At 43.1% G+C, this 19,434-nt stretch overlaps 1 protein-coding gene across 3 annotated transcripts in view; it reads left to right on the top strand.

Annotated features, from left to right (window-relative positions):
- FOXJ3 (forkhead box J3) overlaps positions 1 to 19,434 on the top strand; it is an 886,133-nt gene that overhangs the window by 792,518 nt on the left and 74,181 nt on the right. For all 3 annotated transcript variants that reach the window (XM_063942940.1, XM_063942939.1, XM_063942941.1), the window contains exons 8-9: positions 2,454 to 2,613; positions 3,166 to 3,612. In XM_063942940.1, the coding sequence (XP_063799010.1) occupies positions 2,454 to 2,613; positions 3,166 to 3,612 (607 nt within the window). The remainder of the gene's footprint in view (positions 1 to 2,453; positions 2,614 to 3,165; positions 3,613 to 19,434) is intronic.

Raw genomic sequence — 19,434 nt, 5'->3', positions numbered from 1 at the left:
GTGTCAGCTCTTCCGGGCACAGTGTCCTAACTGAGGCTTGGAGGAGGGTCATAGGGGGAGGAGCCAGTGCACACCAGATAGACCTAAATCTTTCTTTAGATGTGCCCAGTCTCCTGCGGAGCCGTCTATTCCCCATGGTCCTTACGGAGTCCCCAGCATCCACTACGGACTACGAGAAATAGAATTACCGGTGAGTAAATTATTTTTTGCAGGCAGGCGTCGATGCAGGCCTGAAATTGGGTTCCATCAAAGTGCAGATTTCGGCTTTATCTATTTTCTTTCAAAAGGAGTTGGCTGTCCTCCCAGAGGTTCAGACTTTTGTGAAAAGTGTGATGCATATCCATCCTCCGTTTGTACCCCCTGTGGCACCATGGATCTTGAAGTAGTCTTGCAGTTTCTTATGTCTTCCTGGTTTGAACCTTTGCGTAAGGTTGAGTTAAAGTTTCTCACTTGGAAGGTGGTCATGCTGTTGGCTCTGGCGTCTGCAAGGCGAGTGTCAGAGTTGGCAGCCTTATCTCACAAGAGTCCGTACTTGATCTTCCATTCGGATAGAGCGGAATTGAGGACTCGTCAACAATTTCTGCCAAAGGTGGTTTCTTCGTTTCACATTAACCAACCTATTGTGGTACCTGTGGCTACGGATGCGGTGGCAGTTCCAAAGTCTCTTGATGTTGTGAGATCTTTGAAAATCTGCGTCGCCAGAACGGCTATTGCCAGGAAAACAGAGGCGCTGTTTGTCCTGTATGCTTCCAACAAGATTGGTCATCCTGCTTCAAAGCAGACTATTGCACGCTGGATTTGTAGTACGATTCAGCAAGCTCATTCTTCGGCTGGGCTACCGGTGCCGAAGTCCGTAAAGGCCAATTCTACCAGGAAAGTGGGCTCATCTTGGGCGGCTTCCCGAGGGGTCTCGGCACTTCAGCTCTGCCGAGCAGCTACGTGGTCGGGTTCAAACACCTTTGCTAAGTTTTACAAGTTTGATACCCTAGCTGATGAGGACCTCATGTTCGCTCAATCGGTGCTGCAGAGTCGTCCGCACTCTCCCGCCCGTGTTGGAGCTTTGGTATAGACCCCATGGTTCTTTTGGAGTCCCCAGCATGCTCTAGGACGTAAGAGAAAATAGGATTTTAGTACCTACCGGTAAATCCTTTTCTCCTAGTCCGTAGAGGATGCTGGGCGCCCATCCCAGTGCGGACTGTTACTTGCAGTGTGTTCTTGCTGGTTACATTAGTTTACACACAAATTGTGTATTTGTTGTTTTCATCTTGTTGCTGTTGTTAATTCGTACTGTTATCTGGTTTCCTATTACTTCGGTTGTACGGTATGTTGTGGTGTGGGCTGGTATGTTTCTAGCCCCTAGTTCAAACAAAAATCCTTTCCTCGAAATGTCCATCTCTCCTGGGCACAGTTCCTATAACGGATGTCTGGAGGAGGGGCTTAGAGGGAGGAGCCAGTTCACACCCAGTCAAAGTCTTTTCAGTGTGCCCAAGCTCCTGCGGATCCCGTCTATACCCCATGGTCCTATTGGAGTCCCCAGCATCCTCTACGGACTAGGAGAAAAGGATTTATCGGTAGGTACTAAAATCCTATTTTTTTTTTATTTTTTTTTTAAACTAATGTACAACATGTGACTGACAACTTTATAGGTAATGTCTGGACTTATGGTTCAACTACACCTGGGTAACTAGCACTTCTATTGTCCCATGCAATCAAAGCTTTCTTAATTTTCAAAATGTTATCCTTGTTATAATGAGTCACACACTGGACAGATTTCATAGAGAAATTTCTGTGCAGCTTTTTCTGCCTTTTATATCATTAGCTTGTTTACATGTAATCTTAAAAATGCTGTGTTCCATCATAATAAATATAAATATATTTCCCAGAAAATATACAAAAACAGGAATGTGTATTACTACTCTAAAGGACAGATACACGGTTTTGTTAAATTATCAGTAACCCCCCCCCCCAAGATAGAGGGAAAAAGAAGCTAGTTACTGCTTGGGTGCACACAATCCTCAACTGAGGAGCAAGTTCAAATATAATCTTTAATAATTTTAAAACATAAGCGTCCCCAGTATTAACACAAGGTACTGGCTTTATTGCCCATATATCATGTCAGTAAAAAAGTTTTGTGTGTGTGTGTGTATATATATATATATATATATAATATAATATAATTCTTATTTCTGGATTAAGCAGTAACTAGCTTCTTTTTTCCCCTATTTCAGGGGATTTTCTGCGATATTAGATGTTAAGCCAGTCTGTAGCACCGTTTAAACCTTTTATATACTTCGTTCTATATCTAGTTACACATCAAAAGTGTAGATACTTGGATAAGGTATCCCCAACACTGATACATATATGAGATTTAAATAATCTTGGTGCAGGTTACCTTCTATTTTGTTGGAACTGTCTAGTATTTAAAATGTCTTGTGGTTTTCACTCAATTCTAGGTAACAAGCCATCCAGAGCCATCTGCTCCCACATTAACACAGCAGTCACAGTACAGCACACCGGAACGAGAAAAACTTTTCCCAGAATATAACTTTGAAGATCTCAGCGATTCATTTCGAAGCCTGTACAAAAATGTATTTGCTCAATCTATAAGCCAAGGTAGGTCATAGTGGTATCGCCATAGTGGTATGGATTTTACAGTCTTGATTCTCTAATTAGAAACTTAGTGTAATAAAAGGGCATGCTCTCCCGTAATTTAATTTTTATACAAACCCCTTCTTCCCTAACTAGTATCCCAGTCGCCCAATGTTGTGGTCAAAGCCCTGGAGGGTGGGGGGGGTTTCCTGCTGATGACGACCTGCTCTTGCTAGTGTGCACTCCAACAGCCATCTGGTTGTGTATTTTATGATAACCCTGTACTTTACACAGCAGTAAGTTGGATTACAAGTTTTATTAAGTCAATTTTTGTACAAAAAAGAAATGGAGAGTGGAGACTAAACCAGAATTTAGAAGTCTCTTAAAAAAAAATAATACACAGTACAATTTTTGCTATTTACCGCAGAGCCACCTTTTTTTCCCCCATCCTTACTCTTCCCGGCGAGACACACTAAAGCAGTTCTCAGAATAGCACTGTTACTCTGGAGCATGGTTTTTAGGATCCACTAGTAATAGACCACAGTGATGAAAGTAGCTATGCTCTTTGTGTTTCAGGATTGATGAATCTCCAGTCGGAACCCTCCCAGCAAACGCATTCGCCTTGTTCATATCAGCACTCCCCTAGTAGCACAATGAGTTCTCAGCAACACGGTAGCCAAAATAACCTGACAAATAGCCATGCAAGTAATCTTGGCACAACTGTAGGTGACTCTATGGGGCAGGTGCACATGTCTCACACTCCACTACACACACAGCAATCCCAGCAGTCCCCCCATATACATCACACTGTAGTACATCACCAGCACCCACAACAGCACACATCTCACTGTCACCAACAAGCTTCACATCAACCACAGCATCAGCAGCAACGCACTCCACATCCTGCTCAACATTCGCAGCATCAAGCACAGCACCAGCACATACAGCACCACCCTAACCATCAGCACCAGTCTCTAGCACATCAGACCTCTCTATCACAGCAGTCTTTGCCCTGCAGTACAGGTAAGTGCTGTTATATACACCGTAGAGTTTATTAAGTGCTTATTTATATACTGTATGCTTTAATCATCTTTATTAGCGATTACTTTACATCTTGGTTTGTGTAGTGCAGTTTTATTTAGTTTTGTCATCCTGTGTCCAGTATATATTCCTGGAAGCCTATTTTTGCTCACCTGCTACTCTGCTGCTGATATTCTTTGCAATGATTTGTGTACAATGGTATCTGTATGTTGCAGCTAGAGATTGTAGGTCACAGCAGTGTGTTTAAAAACATGAATTTAACATGCGCCTTGTAACACAAAGTGTTGATGTGTAGACAATACACCTCTACTGCTTTTGATATGTTTTAAACATACGCTAATAGGGCCCTCCTATAAACACAAAAAGCAACAGAGTTCTCCTTCTCTGATAATGCCTAATATCTAATTTAAAGACTAACCCTAGCACATACTTTTTTTTTTTTTAAATAACAACTTCTTTCATTATATTTTCAATGCACCAAACCAAAATGGATGCATGCATGATATATAGGTGTGTGTGTGTGTGTGTGTGTGTGTGTGTGTGTGTGTGTGTGTGTGTGTGTGTGTGTGTGTGTGTGTATGTATATATATAATATAGATGCATACTAGCTGAATATTCAAAATATGGATAAGACAATGGCGCTTAGTGGGCAAATAGCTGCCTAGATGTAATCTGGTAGAACCCACCCACCAATATTTGGACAATTATAACAATTGAGTACACCTTGGGGGCTGCCGCTCCAAACAAAATTAACACACACAAATATAAAAAATATTGAATAAAAACAACGATAGTCCAAGATGTGTCCTCAACAGACTTGAGTTTTTCCAAGAAGTACTGTCCTCGGTTTGCTTTAGTTTTCAGATAGACTTCTTCTCTGCATGAATGGTAAGTATACTTGCAGAATTGTCACCAGGACATATATAGAAAAGAAAAAGAAGGAATACATTTAGGGGTCTATTTACTAAGCCTTGGATGGAGATAAAGTACCAGCCAATCGGCTCCTAACAGTCATTTCACTGGCTGTGTTTGAAAAATGACAGTTAGGAGCCGATTGGCTAGTACTTTATCTCCAGCGACTTTTCCATCCAAGGCTTAGTAAATAGACCCCATAGTGTAGTACTTCTTTTTTATTTTTAAAGTGTCAATTTATTTTCCAATAGAACAAGAATACGGTAGTATTTTCCAATGTGTCAAATACAATTTCCACCATAGACTTAAGGTAAAAATGGAGCCATACCTTGCCAAGCTCCTGGCAAGGAGCAATATAAAGAGCAATCATTGGGAGGTTTCCGGAACCCTTCCTTCCTCCCTCCAAGCTATTCACCACCAACAGGCCATGGCCTGTTCCTCTAAATTCGTGGATGCAGGTAGATGGACCAGAATGTCGGGTTGTTATTAACGCTATTCCTGCTTATATCAAAGGTTAATTTTATACATCTGGCATAGGTTTATTGATGATATAATATTCTTATGGAAGGGCCCAGAAGATGTCCTGATGACTTTGTGATGTGATTAATAACACCAAAGCAGGTATTAAATTAACCTTTGATATAAGCAAGAATAGTGTTAATTTCCTAGATAAAACAATTTATTTAGAAAACCGTAACATAAATATAAAAGGGTTTGTGAAACCGACAGACTCTCAACAATATATCAGTAGGGAGAGTTAAAATCACCCTAATTAGATCAAAGGGATACCAAAAAAAATAACTAATACGAATAAAAAGAAATTGCAATAATCCTGAAGATTACGACAAAGTGAAGCAATGATAGGCAATTTTCGATCACAAGGATATACTGCAGAACAATTAAAAGAAGCAAAAGCAGAGGTACTTGCAATGGAGAGGAAAGACTTACTACAAAAAAAAAAGAAACAATATGCAAAAGAAAGGAAAGAAAAGGAGGGATATGATCTAGCATTCATTACAACCTTTGGTGCAAATTAAAATAATGTCGAATCAGTAATAAAAAAAACACTGGCATATCCTTAAAATGGACCCTGTCTTTAAAGGATTTAATTTCTGATACCTGAATATTTATCTATAGACGAGCAAATAATTTGAAGTCTAATTTAGTTAGAAGCTCATTTCCTGTCCACACAAATAACCCAATAAGATCTGAGGGTTTTTATAGATGCGGAAGTGGCACTATGTGTAAACCAGTTCCGGGCAATAATTCAAAAAACATCCAGTTTTCATTTAGGAAATAAAGAGTATAAGATTAAGAATTTTATTACTTGCCATACCAGCAGTGTGATTTACCTGATTGAATGTGAGTGCGGGTTGGCATTTATAGGTCGTACGTCAAGAGCCTTAAAAACACGTATGGGAGAACATGCTAGAAACATTGCTAAAGGATTAGAAACATAATTTATCTAATCATTTCACGCTCACCCACAACTGTAATATAAAAGCAGTAAAACGTTTTTTTTAGGGATCCAACGTGAAGATTAATTGGAAGGATAAAGATCAAGAAAGTATGTTGGCTAGGTCAGAAATGAGGTGTATTCAGAAATTAGGGACCATCGCTCCTGATGGACCTAAAGAATTTGAAGTAAAATAGTTCCCCTGAACCGGTACTGCTGTCCTTAAAACTTTACCCAACATTTATATTTAGATTTGAAATTTCTTAAAAAAATGCATATAAGCAATAGATCTATGTATGGACCATAAAAGCTCTGCCCCCTTTTTGTATTTACATGTGGGACACCTAACCCCACCCCCCGTGTAGTATTATTTATTATGCCTCATAAGATTAGACTGTATTTAAAGTGTACTTATGTGTGGAACGCATAGCTCTGACCTTTTTTTTTTTTAGCAATGAAACGCATATTTCATTTCCGTGAATAGTGGATTCATGTGTGGAACGCAAAGCCTCGCCCTCCTTTAGAGTAATGGAGCTCTTAACTCACTTCCTGAAACTACAATGAGTCTTGTAATACAAGAAGTGATGACGCGCTTCCGGGAGGAATACCCAGCAACACCTTCGACTGGGTAATTTGTACAGCGGGACGGTCCGTGAATAACGGAAGTACGTTGTATTAAGAATGGGTGGAACGCAAACGTAACTTCCAGTCGGATGCCAATGGAACGCATGGTGTCTCGGTCGTAATATAAGAACTTAAAATAAAATACATTTCTAAAAAGCGCTAAATGAAAGTGTACTATAGGGAATGGAAGATTTAGCATATAAACATCTTGCTTGGAAGAATACTAATAAGCATTGGGCGGCTATATGAGAACTGACACACAGGAAGTAAATACTTTTAATATAAATATTTTTATGATGTAGAATTATTATTTTTTTATATTTATTGTGATGATGTATTGTATCTATATGTGTTTTTTTTAATCTGAGTATTCGAATAATGGAATTAATTGAAGTATTTGAGCTAGTGGAAGGTTGGAAATTACTTCCGGGTAACTTGGAGTATAAGTAGGGATGCATGCAGGTGGGGACCATACTTCCCTGATGAAGAGTTAATAACAACTTGAAACCCGTTGGCGGCATTCTGGTCCATCTACCTGCATCCTCGAATTTAGAGGAACACACTGTGGCCTGTTGCTGGTGAATAGCTTGGAGGAAGGAAGGAAGGGTTGCGGAACCTTCCATTGATTGCTCTTTCTATTGCTCCTTGCCAGGAGCTTGGCACGGTATGGCTCCATTTTTACTCTAAGTCTGTGGTGGAAATTTTATTTGATGCATTTGGAAAATACTACCATATTCTTGTTCTATTGGAAAATAAATTTACACTTTTTTAAAAAGAAAAAGAAGTACTACACTATATGTATTCCTTGTTTTTCTTTTCTGTATATGTCCTGGTGACAATTCTGCAAGTATACTTACAATTCATGTAGAGAAGAAGTCTATCTGAAAACTGAGGATAGTACTTCCTAGAAAAACTCAAGTCTATTGAGGACACATCTTGGACTATCATTGTTTTTATTCAATATTTTTTATATTTGTGTGTGTTAATTTTGTTTGGAGTGGTAGCGTCCGAGGTGTACTCAATCCTTATAATAATTGTACATACTAGCTGAATACCCATGCTTCGCTACGGAATTTCAAGTATTTCCATGCATATAACTTTCATTTTGAAGGACTTCCTGGTAAACTAATTAGACATAAAACAAGACTTGCTCCGGCCATCGGTGCCAATCTTTGTCAAGCCTCACTTTCGAATTGATGCTGTTAAAAGGCTGGCACTGAGGAGAGTAATCCGCCTCCTTCTCTGCTCTGTCCCGCCTCTGATGCTGCCCTGCTCAGTGCTGTAAATGCTGGAACGATAGGCCAAGCTCCGCCCGCTGTATGTTAAATAAATATGTAAGGTTTGCAGGGATAGGCTGACTATTCCAAAGAGGGCACAACAAAGTGACCCCCTGGCGCTGATTGGTAATTAACAATTACTGCATATACCGGTATATGTCTTATAGTATTTTTTGACCTTATAAACTTAATTTACTTATAAGAATCTAGAAGCAGCTCAACTGTAAATAAAGGGGGCTTCTCTACCTCCTTAACATAATACTCTTAGAAGAAGAAAAAAGGAAAAAACAGAAGCGCTAATAGATTCCTTGTTAAAAGAATTTTTACTTTTTACAGCTATTGCTAGATAGCTCCTTAACTTACCTAAATATCTAATTATACATTAAAAATATTACTTTTTATATATAAATATATTATAAAAAATCTGGCCAGTTTTTATAAAACAACAACAATGACAAAACAATATTAACACACACACAATTGGATGCTCTTCTCCGTGCGGAGAGATGGACAGTTAAATACAAATAGATCACACTGTTTCCTTCTGATATTAGCAGGTTAACCAGCCTCAGGATTGATACGTAGTTGCTCATTCAGCTTGTGCTTAGAGCCTTTAGGATTTTGTAACTGTGTTAAAGATGGATTTTTAGTACACAGTTTCTTGCTCAGAGTGTTAACTATTATTCACAAGTCCACGCTCTTATAGATTGTGACACATCTTTGCTTTCAAATGTATTGAGCCATGTGTACAGTCTCTGTAGCTGTTCCTTTCCACTTAAATAGTATAGATGATTTTAATACACAACAGTGATGAATAGGTTAGTTGTAAATTAGCATGTAAAGCCAAAATGTAAGCTTCATTCACGGCAGTATGGAGTTTTTACAGCTCAGCTGATGTTTTTAGAGCTGATACACAGCAACGACCACTTAATTGCTCATAAGTTGCGGTGATAGAAACTTTTACTGCACCTCCGCTGATATTATAGCATGGCCATGTTGTATAGAAATAGTTACCACACAGCCTCCTGGGTTAAAGTCCTTGTCGCTCCCGGCTCTGGTGCTCGAATACCTTTTCAAGAGCCTTTTCAAGAGATCTGACTGAGGAAGCCGCTGAGTTTTAAAGGCGGAGAAACGCGTCTCATCGTTTGGTTTCTACTTACCTAAGAGAACTATACCACGAACTTGCCTCACTACGCTGGGAAATATCCAGAGACCTCCGGATAAGGCTCTTGAAAAGGTATTCGAGCACCAGAGCCGGGAGCGACAAGGACTTTAACCCAGGAGGCTGTGTGGTAACTATTTATATACAACATGGCCATGCTATAATATCAGTGGAGGTGCAGTAAAAGTTTCTATCACCGCAACTTATGAGCAATTAAGTGGTCGTTGCTGTGTATCAGCTCTAAAAACATCAGCTGAGCTGTAAAAACTCCATACTGCCGTGAATGAAGCTTACATTTTGGCTTTACATGCTAATTTACAACTAACCTATTCATCACTGTTGTGTATTAAAATCATCTATACTATTTAAGTGGAAAGGAACAGCTACAGAGACTGTATACATGGCTCAATACATTTGAAAGCAAAGATGTGTCACAATCTATAAGAGCGTGGACTTGTGAATAATAGTTAACACTCTGAGCAAGAAACTGTGTACTAAAAATCCATCTTTAACACAGTTACAAAATCCTAAAGGCTCTAAGCACAAGCTGAATGAGCAACTATGTATCATTACTGAGGCTGGTTAACCTGCTAATATCAGAAGGAAACAGTGTGATCTATTTGTATTTAACTGTCCATCTCTCCGCACGGAGAAGAGCATCTAATTGTGTATGTGTTAATATTGTTTTGTCATTGTTGTTGTTTTATCAAAACTGGCCAGATTTTTTATAATATATATATATAAAAAGTAATATTTTTAATGTATAATTAGATATTTAGGTAAGTTAAGGAGCTATCTAGCAATAGCTGTAAAAAGTAAAAAATAAAAATTCTTTTAACAAGGAATCTATTAGCGCTTCTGTTTTTTCCTTTTGTTTTCTATTCCAAAGAGCCCTAGGTCTCCTTGTTAGCTTCTCACTCTCCTTAGGGATCCTCCTTTGAGTAAAAAGGTAAAGATTTTCGCACAACACTTAAGGTCACTGGGAGATCTGTTGGTACCCTTTACACAGCAGATAAGCAGTTGCTGACTATCAAGTTTTTCTTTAATGCATTTAAGGGGTATAAAGGGTCAAAGGGGGATATCCAATTATCCCTGGTAATTTACCGGGGGTGTCATACGGTATGCCGGCGCTCGGGCTACCGGCGACCAGCATACCGGCACCGGGAGCCCGACCGCCGGCATACCGACAGCGCGGCGATCGCAAAGGAGCCCCTTGCGGGCTCGCTGTGCTCGCCACGCTGCGGGCACGGTGGCGCGCTATGTGCGCCACACTATTTTATTCTCCCTCCAGGGGGGTCATGGACCCCCACGAGGGAGAATAGTTGTCGGTGTGCCGGGTGTCGGGATTCCGGCGCCGGTATACTGTGCGCCGGGATCCCGACATTCGGCATACAGAAGACCACCCTTTACCGGGGCTAATTGTCCCGCCGGGGGCTCTCCTATTCGTTCCGATAAGCCGGCATGAATGGCTGCTTGTCGGGGGGCTACCTGTTGTTGCACCAGGTGCCAGCCCTGGACAGCTCCCGGTGCAGTGCTGCACCTCCAGCTCACCCCGGTGTTAGGACCGCTCCCCGTCATGTGACCGCTGTCAGGGGAGGGGGCAGATGGTGCAGGTGGGACACAGCTGTGTCCCCCGGCTTCCCCACCAGGGGTCACAGTGCCAAGTACTAGCCCCCAGGTTGTGGCACCCTCCCTGCAGTCCCAGCCTGCTGCTGCTGCAGCAGGCATGGGACACTGCAGGTTGCCGCAGATCCCCGTAAACAGCCCCGTTCTCATGCAAAAACTGGGCTGTTTCTATCTAAACCTGTGTGTTTTCGGGAGATAAAGTATTTTTTAGAGGCGATCTAATATGATAGACTACAAAAAAAATATCTGTGAAACATTGGAAAGTGCGAAAACTGACGTTTTTTGCACCCGACATTTCACCTTTAATTGGTTACCCCCCCCTTATATCTATCCTTTCCTCCTATTACTCTCAGAGAGATTCGGCAATGTTTAGTTCAAGTGACAGTTTAACCTCTGATAAGTATGTTTTTCCTACATACCTGAAATGTATCTGTAGTTGAAGATGCATATATGTGATCCTCAATGCTGGTGCAAGGCATGGAGGGATCAGATTTTATTTCACTTTAGCAAACTTAAAGTGAATACGGTCACTAATTTTGTAGTTAACACCAGACAGGTGTAATTTTTGATTATCATGTCTGAAAGTAGGTACCAACCTGATATCTCTGTCACTGTTGAAAACTCGACTACCCTACCTCACAAGCTCGCTGCCTAGGTGTCATCCTTGACTTTGCTCTGTCCTTTTTTCCCCACATTCAATCTGTCTCAAGATCATGTTACATGCATCTAAAAAACATATCCAAAATACGACCATACCTTATACAAGACACTGCTAAAACTCTAATCCACGCTCTCATTATCTCTCGTATTGATTATTGCAATAATCTCCTAACTGGTCTTCCCAAAACGAGACTCTCACCACTACAATCCATTCTGAATGCAGCGGCGAGGCTAATCTTCCTCGCTAGACGTTCATCGTCTGCAGATCCACTCTGTCAGTCCCTCCATTGGTTACTTGTATTCTGCCGCATTCAATATAAAATACTTTTACTTGCACACAAGCCCATTAACCAAACTACACCAACGTACATCACTTCGCTCATCTCAAAATATCTCCCAACCCGACCTCTTTGCTCTTCACAAGACCTGCATCTCTCATCCACACTCATTATTCGCTCCCACTCACGATTGCAGGACTTTAATCGGGCTGCACCCATTCTGTGGAATGCCCAACCACACACAATAAGACTCTCCTCTAGTCTCCAAACCTTCAAGCGTTCCCTGAAAACTCACTTTCATAAACCTTCCTATCAAATTGCATCCAGTAGCCCACCAAGAACCTTTGCAATCTGGTGGACAACTATGCAATAGATAGCACCTTTCCTTGTGTATACATGCCTATTTCCCTATAGATTGTAAGCTTGCAAGCAGGACCTTCCTACCTCTATGACTGTTTGTTATCACCCAGTTTGTTATATCATTGTTATTTCCAATTGTAAAGCTCAACAGAATTTGCTGCGCTATATAAGAAACTGTTAATAAAGAAAGAAAGGCAAGGGTGAGGAGGATACACTCTCCACAGCTGTACCCACATTGAAATCATGTTTGTCATGCAAAGCAGGGTTAACCTCTCAAGATCTGGTTCAAAATGTGTTATGTGCAAAATGTTTTAGCTTCCATCAAAGCCTTCTTAATATGCCATGGCAGGCTCGGGTTCAGGCAGAACCTCCATGGGCATCATTTGCACAAACATTATCTAATATAGCTGAGCAAGTATTCCAGCTCCAGTACTAGGTATAGGTTACCCTATTAACCCTTATGTGTAGCATTCCCCTTGGGTTATGACACATCCAGTTCAGGAAGCTGCAGCTTTTCAACAAAAGCAGGCTGAAAGGCCTGTGGAAATTAAATCACAGAGACATGAAACATCTTCACAGTCTATACATGTTTCGGAAGGCGACACATTCTGTGTCTGCATACAGAGATGAGGATGAAGGTCCCAGCTCGGTATATATACCTGAGCTTATTAATGCTATGAAAGCCATTCTGTGCTTAGAGGAGGCAGCAGAGCCTCTGTTAAAATTCAAGGCACCTGTATTTAAACATCCCAAAATAGTCACAACTGAATTTCCGGAGTCAGATCAGCTGACTGAAATCATGCAAGAGGCTTGGGTCATACCCAGGAAGAAGTTCAGAATACCTAAAAAAAAATGGAGTTCTCATTATACTCTTCCGGCTGGGGATTGTTTAAAAAGGGAGGTTGCTCCCAAAGTAGATACGCGTGTGATTCGGTTGGTGTGTAAATCTATTACCTTTGCCTTCAACATCATTAAATTATGTAACTGATAGAAAAGTTGATGGTTTTCTAAAAACTGTTTTTTCTTTATCAGTGACAGTGGTGAGGCCGGCCATGGCTTCAGCCTGGATGGCAAAAGCAGTGGCAGCCTGGGCTGATGCATTGGAAGACGACTTTTCATTGGCGTCTTGAGAACAAAAGTCCCATATTGCACATATTAAACAAGCATCTGTCTTTTCTGGAGTCAGAAGCAGACTCTAAGAAAAGTGAAGTTTCCTTCCATCTACAAGTCTAAACCTAGGTTTCCAGCTTTTCGGTTCTATCAGACACAAGGAAAAGTGAAAGGGTTACGGCAAACAGTCCCAATCGGATAAGTCTGGAAAGACTAAAAAGCATTGGGCTACCAGAGGGCCTGCTTCCAAACCAGAAAATAAGCCATCAGCTTGAAGGCATGTGGCCTCCACCTGGGAGAACCCATGGTGGGAGGCCGACTTCTATTTGCACAGACCTGGCAGCAGTCCACCACAGATGCCTGGGTGCAAGAAGCGGTAACTCATGATTATGCTTTTGCCTTCAAGAAACATCCTCCGCAAAGATTTTTTTGTACCAGCCCGTCTTCAGTGGAACCGAAGGCCAGGGCTTTATAGGAGGCAGTTCAGAAGTTGCTACAATCGGGAGTGATAGTGCCGGGAATCCTCCTGCACAGCAGGGACAAGGTTTCTGTTCTAAACTGTTTCTAGTACAGAAACCAAATGGGTCATACCAGCTCAATCTCAAAGCGCTGAACAAATACATTTGAGTGCCCCGTTTTCATATGGAGACTTTACGTTCCATTATCTTGGCCATGGAGTTAGGGGATTTTATGGTAACCCTAGATATCCATGATGCTTACCTGCATGTACCTATAGCACCGTCCCATCAGTGCTAGCTCAGGTTTGCTATCCTCTGGAAACATTTTCAGTTTCAGACCCTATCAATTGGACTGGCTACAGCTCCAAGAGTTTTCACCAAAATTATGGTGCTGATAGCGACTTATCTCCGTCGTCAGGGGATAGGAATTTTCCCATACCTGGACGACCTGTTAATCCTGGCTCATTTCCAGGAAACTCTCCAGGTCCATCTACAAATGACAATAGCCTGTTTAAAAAGCCACTGCTGGCTCATAAATTAGGCAAAGTCATCCCTGGTTGCATCACTATGCATGACGCACCTGAGTGCTGTATTGGATTCCAGGCTTCAGAAAGTTTTTCTACCTCTGAACAAAATATCCACAATACAGACAAGGATTCAGGAGCTACTACACAGTCAGAGAGTATCCATTCATGCAGAAATGCGAGTGACGGGATCTATGGTGTCAACATTCGACATGGTGGAATATGCTCAATTTCACTCCGGGCCCCTTCAACGTCTGATTCTTTCCAGGTGGAATAGACTACATCAGATGATAAAAACTCAGACTATGGTCCTTCCTCGGGGTATACGGAGGTCGTGAGCCTGGTGGCTACAGACATCCCATCTCGACAAATGACGACCCTTTTGGACCTCAGAGTGGGAGATTCTGACAACGGACGCCAGTTTTCATGGATGGGGAGCAGTGCCAGAAAAGTGTTGCTTCCAGGGACAGTGGACCAAGGAAGAAAGTTGCCTGCTGATAAAAATAATGGGATTTTGGCCCATATATTTGGCAGTCACTAAGGCAAAGGACATACTTCAAGGAAAAACCAGTTCAGATTCTCTCGGACAATACAACGACAGTAGCGTACCTCAGTCATCAGGGAGGAACTCGCAGCAAGAAGGCAATGAAGGAGGTAAGCTGCATGTTAAGGAGGGCAGAACTACATCATCCGGCCTTGTACGCAGTGTTCGTTCCGGGAGTCCTAAACTGGGAAGCGGATTTTATCGGTCGACAAGCCATTCATGCAAACGAATGGGCTTTACACCCAGAGGTTTTCCTGATACTGGTAAACAAGTGGGGGCTGCCGTAGATAGACATCATGGCTTCTCGTCAGAACAACAAAGTTCCCCTATGCGGGTCAAGGACAAAGGATCCCAAAGCAACCTTCGTGGGTGCTCTGTCAGTGAGATGGGACTTTCGTCTAACCTATGTGTTTCCACCGATCGCCCTGTTGCCCAGGTTGATTCAAAAAGTCAAACAGGGAATGGGCGCCGTGATATTAATAGCTTCGGCATCGCCCATAAGACATTGGTACACAGATCTGCAGAGGCTGTCTGTGGATTCTCAGTTTCTACTTCCTTAACGTCCAGATCTTAGAACAAGGAAACCGTCCTCTGCTCGCATTTATTACCGAATATGGCATGCTTATATTCAATGGTCCAGTGCCAGGAAGCTGGATCCTAGGGCTTTTAGAGTTTCCTAGCATTTCTTGAGGCAGGAATGGGCAAAGGTCTACAGGTGGCTTCCTTGAGAGTTCATGTGTCAGCATTGACTGTATGGTTTCAAAAACAAATTGCTAACCTACAGTATGTTCAAACTTTTTTTCGAAGAAATGCTTGTCATCCAACCTCCTTTTGTTCCTCCTACAGCTCCTTGGGATCTAAATTTAGTCCTAAAGGCGCTTCAAGTTGCCCCATTTGAACCACTGAATAACGGTCTTAAATGGTTGACAGCTAATGTTCTCTTTCTACTGGCTATTGCTTCAGCTAGAAGGGTCTCCGATTTAGGGGCGTTATGTTGCCGTGTCTTTACATTCACTTGAGTATCCTACATGTCTTGACACAGACAGCATTAGTTGAGAAAAAGTGTACTGTTTACAGTATATAATATACAAGTTTTCTGATATATCCTCCGTTCATGGACCATGCTGTGATATATATACAGTATGTATAATTATACAGTGCAGCTTTATTGTGATAATTTCTGCGTTACCTGTGACTGTGTCTCCCTGTATCTGCTGTGTGGTTTCACTCTGTGTTTCCCAGATATAACGGTCACTATATTCTGTACCCTATGGGCTAGGTGCACCTGGGTCTCATAATATAGTAGTATACAGTATTTATCCAATAAGTATATTCTACTGTGTACTCAGTCACATAATACCCGATTTATTTGCAGGTATTGTACTTTGTCTGGCTTTATCGTACTAAGTTGCTCTGTTGTTGCATTCTCACATAATGTCTAACAGAAAGGGCAGTAAATCAGTGGAAGCTCCTGCATCATGCAGAGCATGCTCCAAGGATTTACCAGAGGGGGAAGTGTTGTATAATGGTCTGTGTACTATTTGTCATACATCTCCCAGTTAGTCCGCAGCTCCTGCATCTACAAAGGAGCAAACCTGGGCTGTGCTCACCAACCTACTGGGTACTCTGGTGGAACGCCTAGCGCACCCTATGGTACCACCTGTGTAACTACAATCTCAAATTTTCCCATGGTTAATCCGCTTTGGGTGGAAAATTTGTCTAACCAGCTACAGAAAAATCTGTAATTGGAAAGACAAAAATCAGCCCCAGCTCACTCTGAGCCTGGGTCCTTTATTATTAGCAGTTATTTATATAGCGCACACATATTCCTCAGCTCTTTACAGAGAATATTTGCCCATTCACATTAGTCCCTGCCCCAGTGGAGCTTACAATCTACATTCCCTATCACATGTACACACAGATACATTAACGCTAGGGTTCATTTTTGTTGGGAGCCAGTTAACTTACCAGTATTTTTTGGGGGGGATTGTGGGAGGAAACCGGAGTACCCGGAGAAAACCAACGCAAGTGCGGGGAGAATATACAAACTCCGCACAGTTAGGGCCATGGTAGGAATCGAACCCATGACCTCAGTGCTGTGAGGCAGTAATGATAACCATTACACCATCCGTACTTTAAGCGGGCTGCTTCCTCCTCACAATCCTCTCTGATGTTTCACCAGAAGAGGGGGAGGAGCAATACGGTCCTCTCAGACACTGAATCCTGTGTTACTGATGAGGATTCTCCCTTGCAGATTGATGTCCTTGCCTTAGTGATTGCTCTTAAGCATATCCTACAAATCAATGATGATGTGGATTCCACTACTGTGGCAAAGAAAACTGATACATTTAAACAGCAGAAGGTGGTCAAAACTGTAATACCTATTTCTGACCCCGGACATCAGGTGGGAACCCTGATCTTGTCCAGGAAAGAAATTTCCTCTGCATAAACGGGCCTTGGATCGCTATCCTCTGCCGGTAGAGTAGTGTAACAAATGGGAGATTCCATCGCCTGAGGATTCTAACGTCACCCACCACGTGGTGTCATCCATTCTGCTCGTTACCACTGTCACTTCACTGAAATAACCGACAGACAAGTGTGTGAAGGGATGCCTGAAAAAAAAAATAAAAAAAAAAAAATATATATATATATATATATATATATAATAAGATTTTACCTTACCGGTAAATCTATTTCTCGTAGTCCGTAGAGCAGGGGTGGGGAACCTTTTTTCTACCGAGGGCCATTTGGATATTTATAAAATCCTTCGGGGGCCATACAAAAATTCTCAACTTAAAAAATTACCCTGCCCCCCAGTAGGTCTGCCCCTTAGAGGTACTGTGTGTGCTCGCCGGAGGCGCGCACGTGCCCAAAAAACGGGTGTGGCCAGTTAAAATGGGACGTGCTACACATATGCCCCCAATAGTGCGGTGCCAGATCCACAATTGCCCCCACAGTGCCAGGTATACAAATGCCCCCACAGTGCCAGGTATACAAATGCCCCTCACAGTGCCAGGTATACAGATGCCCCCACAGTGCCAGGTATACAAATGCCACTCACAGTGCCAGGTATACAGATGCCCCTCACAGTGCCAGGTATACAGATGCCCCTCACAGTGCCAGGTATACAAATGCCCCTCACAGTGCCAGGAATACAAATGCCCCTCACAGTGCCAGTTATACAGATGCCCCCACAGTGCCAGGTATACAAATGCCCCCCACAGTGCCAGGTATACAAATGCCCCCCACAGTGCCAGGTATACAAATGCCCCCCACAGTGCCAGGTATACAAATGCCCCCCACAGTGCCAGGTATACAAATGCCCCCACAGTGCCAGGTATACAGATGCCCCCACAGTGCCAGGTATACAGATGCCCCCACAGTGCCAGGTATACAAATGCCCCCCACAGTGCCAGGTATACAAATGCCCCCACAGTGCCAGGTATACAGATGCCCCTCACAGTGCCAGGTATACAGATGTCCCCACAGTGCCAGGTATACAAATGCCCCCCACAGTGCCAGGTATACAGATGCCCCCACAGTGCCAGGTATACAAATGCCCCCCACAGTGCCAGGTATACAAATGCCCCCCACAGTGCCAGGTATACAAATGCCCCCCACAGTGCCGGGTATACAAATGCCCCCCACAGTGCCAGGTATACAAATGCCCCCCACAGTGCCAGGTATACAGATGCCCCCACAGTGCCAGGTATACAAATGCCCCCCACAGTGCCAGGTATACAAATGCCCCTCACAGTGCCAGTTATACAGATGCCCCCACAGTGCCAGGTATACAAATGCCCCCCACAGTGCCAGGTATACAAATGCCCCCCACAGTGCCAGGTATACAAATGCCCCCCACAGTGCCAGGTATACAAATGCCCCCCACAGTGCCAGGTATACAGATGCCCCCACAGTGCCAGGTATACAAATGCCCCTCACAGTGCCAGGTATACAGATGTCCCCACAGTGCCAGGTATACAGATGCCCTCCCCTCTCCCCTCCGTGCTTCTTACCGTGCTCCTTTCGGCGGGACACGGAGGAGAGCGCGGATATGTTGGGCGGCGGCGTGTAGGACTTGAAACCAGCCGCCGGTTCGAGAGCCAATCAGAGCTCGCGGACCGGCAGCCGCGGCTCCTGATTGGCTCACGGACCGGCGGCTGGTTTGAAGTACTACACGCCGCCGCTCCCACCCGACAGCCGCGCTCTCCTCCCTGTTCTGACAGCTGAGACACGCTGCCGCCGGACTGAGCGGCAGCGTGTCTCACTGACACAAGCTGGTGGGCCGGACCAAACGGCTTTGCGGGCCGTATACGGCCCGCGGGCCAGAGGTTCCCCACCCCTGCCATAGAGGGTGCTGGGGACTCCGTAAGGACCATGGGGATAGACGGGCTCCGCAGGAGACATGGGCACTTTAAGAAAGAATTTAGTTCCTCGTGTGCACTGGCTCCTCCCTCTATGCCCCTCCTCCAGAAACTGTGCGCAGAGGAGATGGACAGTACAAGGAAAGGATTTTGTTAATCCAAGGGCAAGATTCATACCAGCCACACCAATCACACCGTATAACTTGTGATAACTACCCAGTTAACGGTATGTAAACAACATATCATCAGTGCAAGACCGATGCAACTTTAACGTAACCCTTATTTAAGCAATAACTATATACAAGTATTGCAGAAGAAGTCCGCACTTGGGACGGGCGCCCAGCATCCTCTACGGACTACGAGAAATAGATTTACCGGTAAGTAAAATCTTATTTTCTCTAATGTCCTAGAGGATGCTGGGGACTCCGTAAGGACCATGGGGATTATAC

Source organism: Pseudophryne corroboree, chromosome 10, assembly GCF_028390025.1.
Source record: "Pseudophryne corroboree isolate aPseCor3 chromosome 10, aPseCor3.hap2, whole genome shotgun sequence".
Lineage (NCBI taxonomy): Eukaryota > Metazoa > Chordata > Amphibia > Anura > Myobatrachidae > Pseudophryne > Pseudophryne corroboree.
This window is presented reverse-complemented; position numbering and strand designations above follow the sequence as displayed.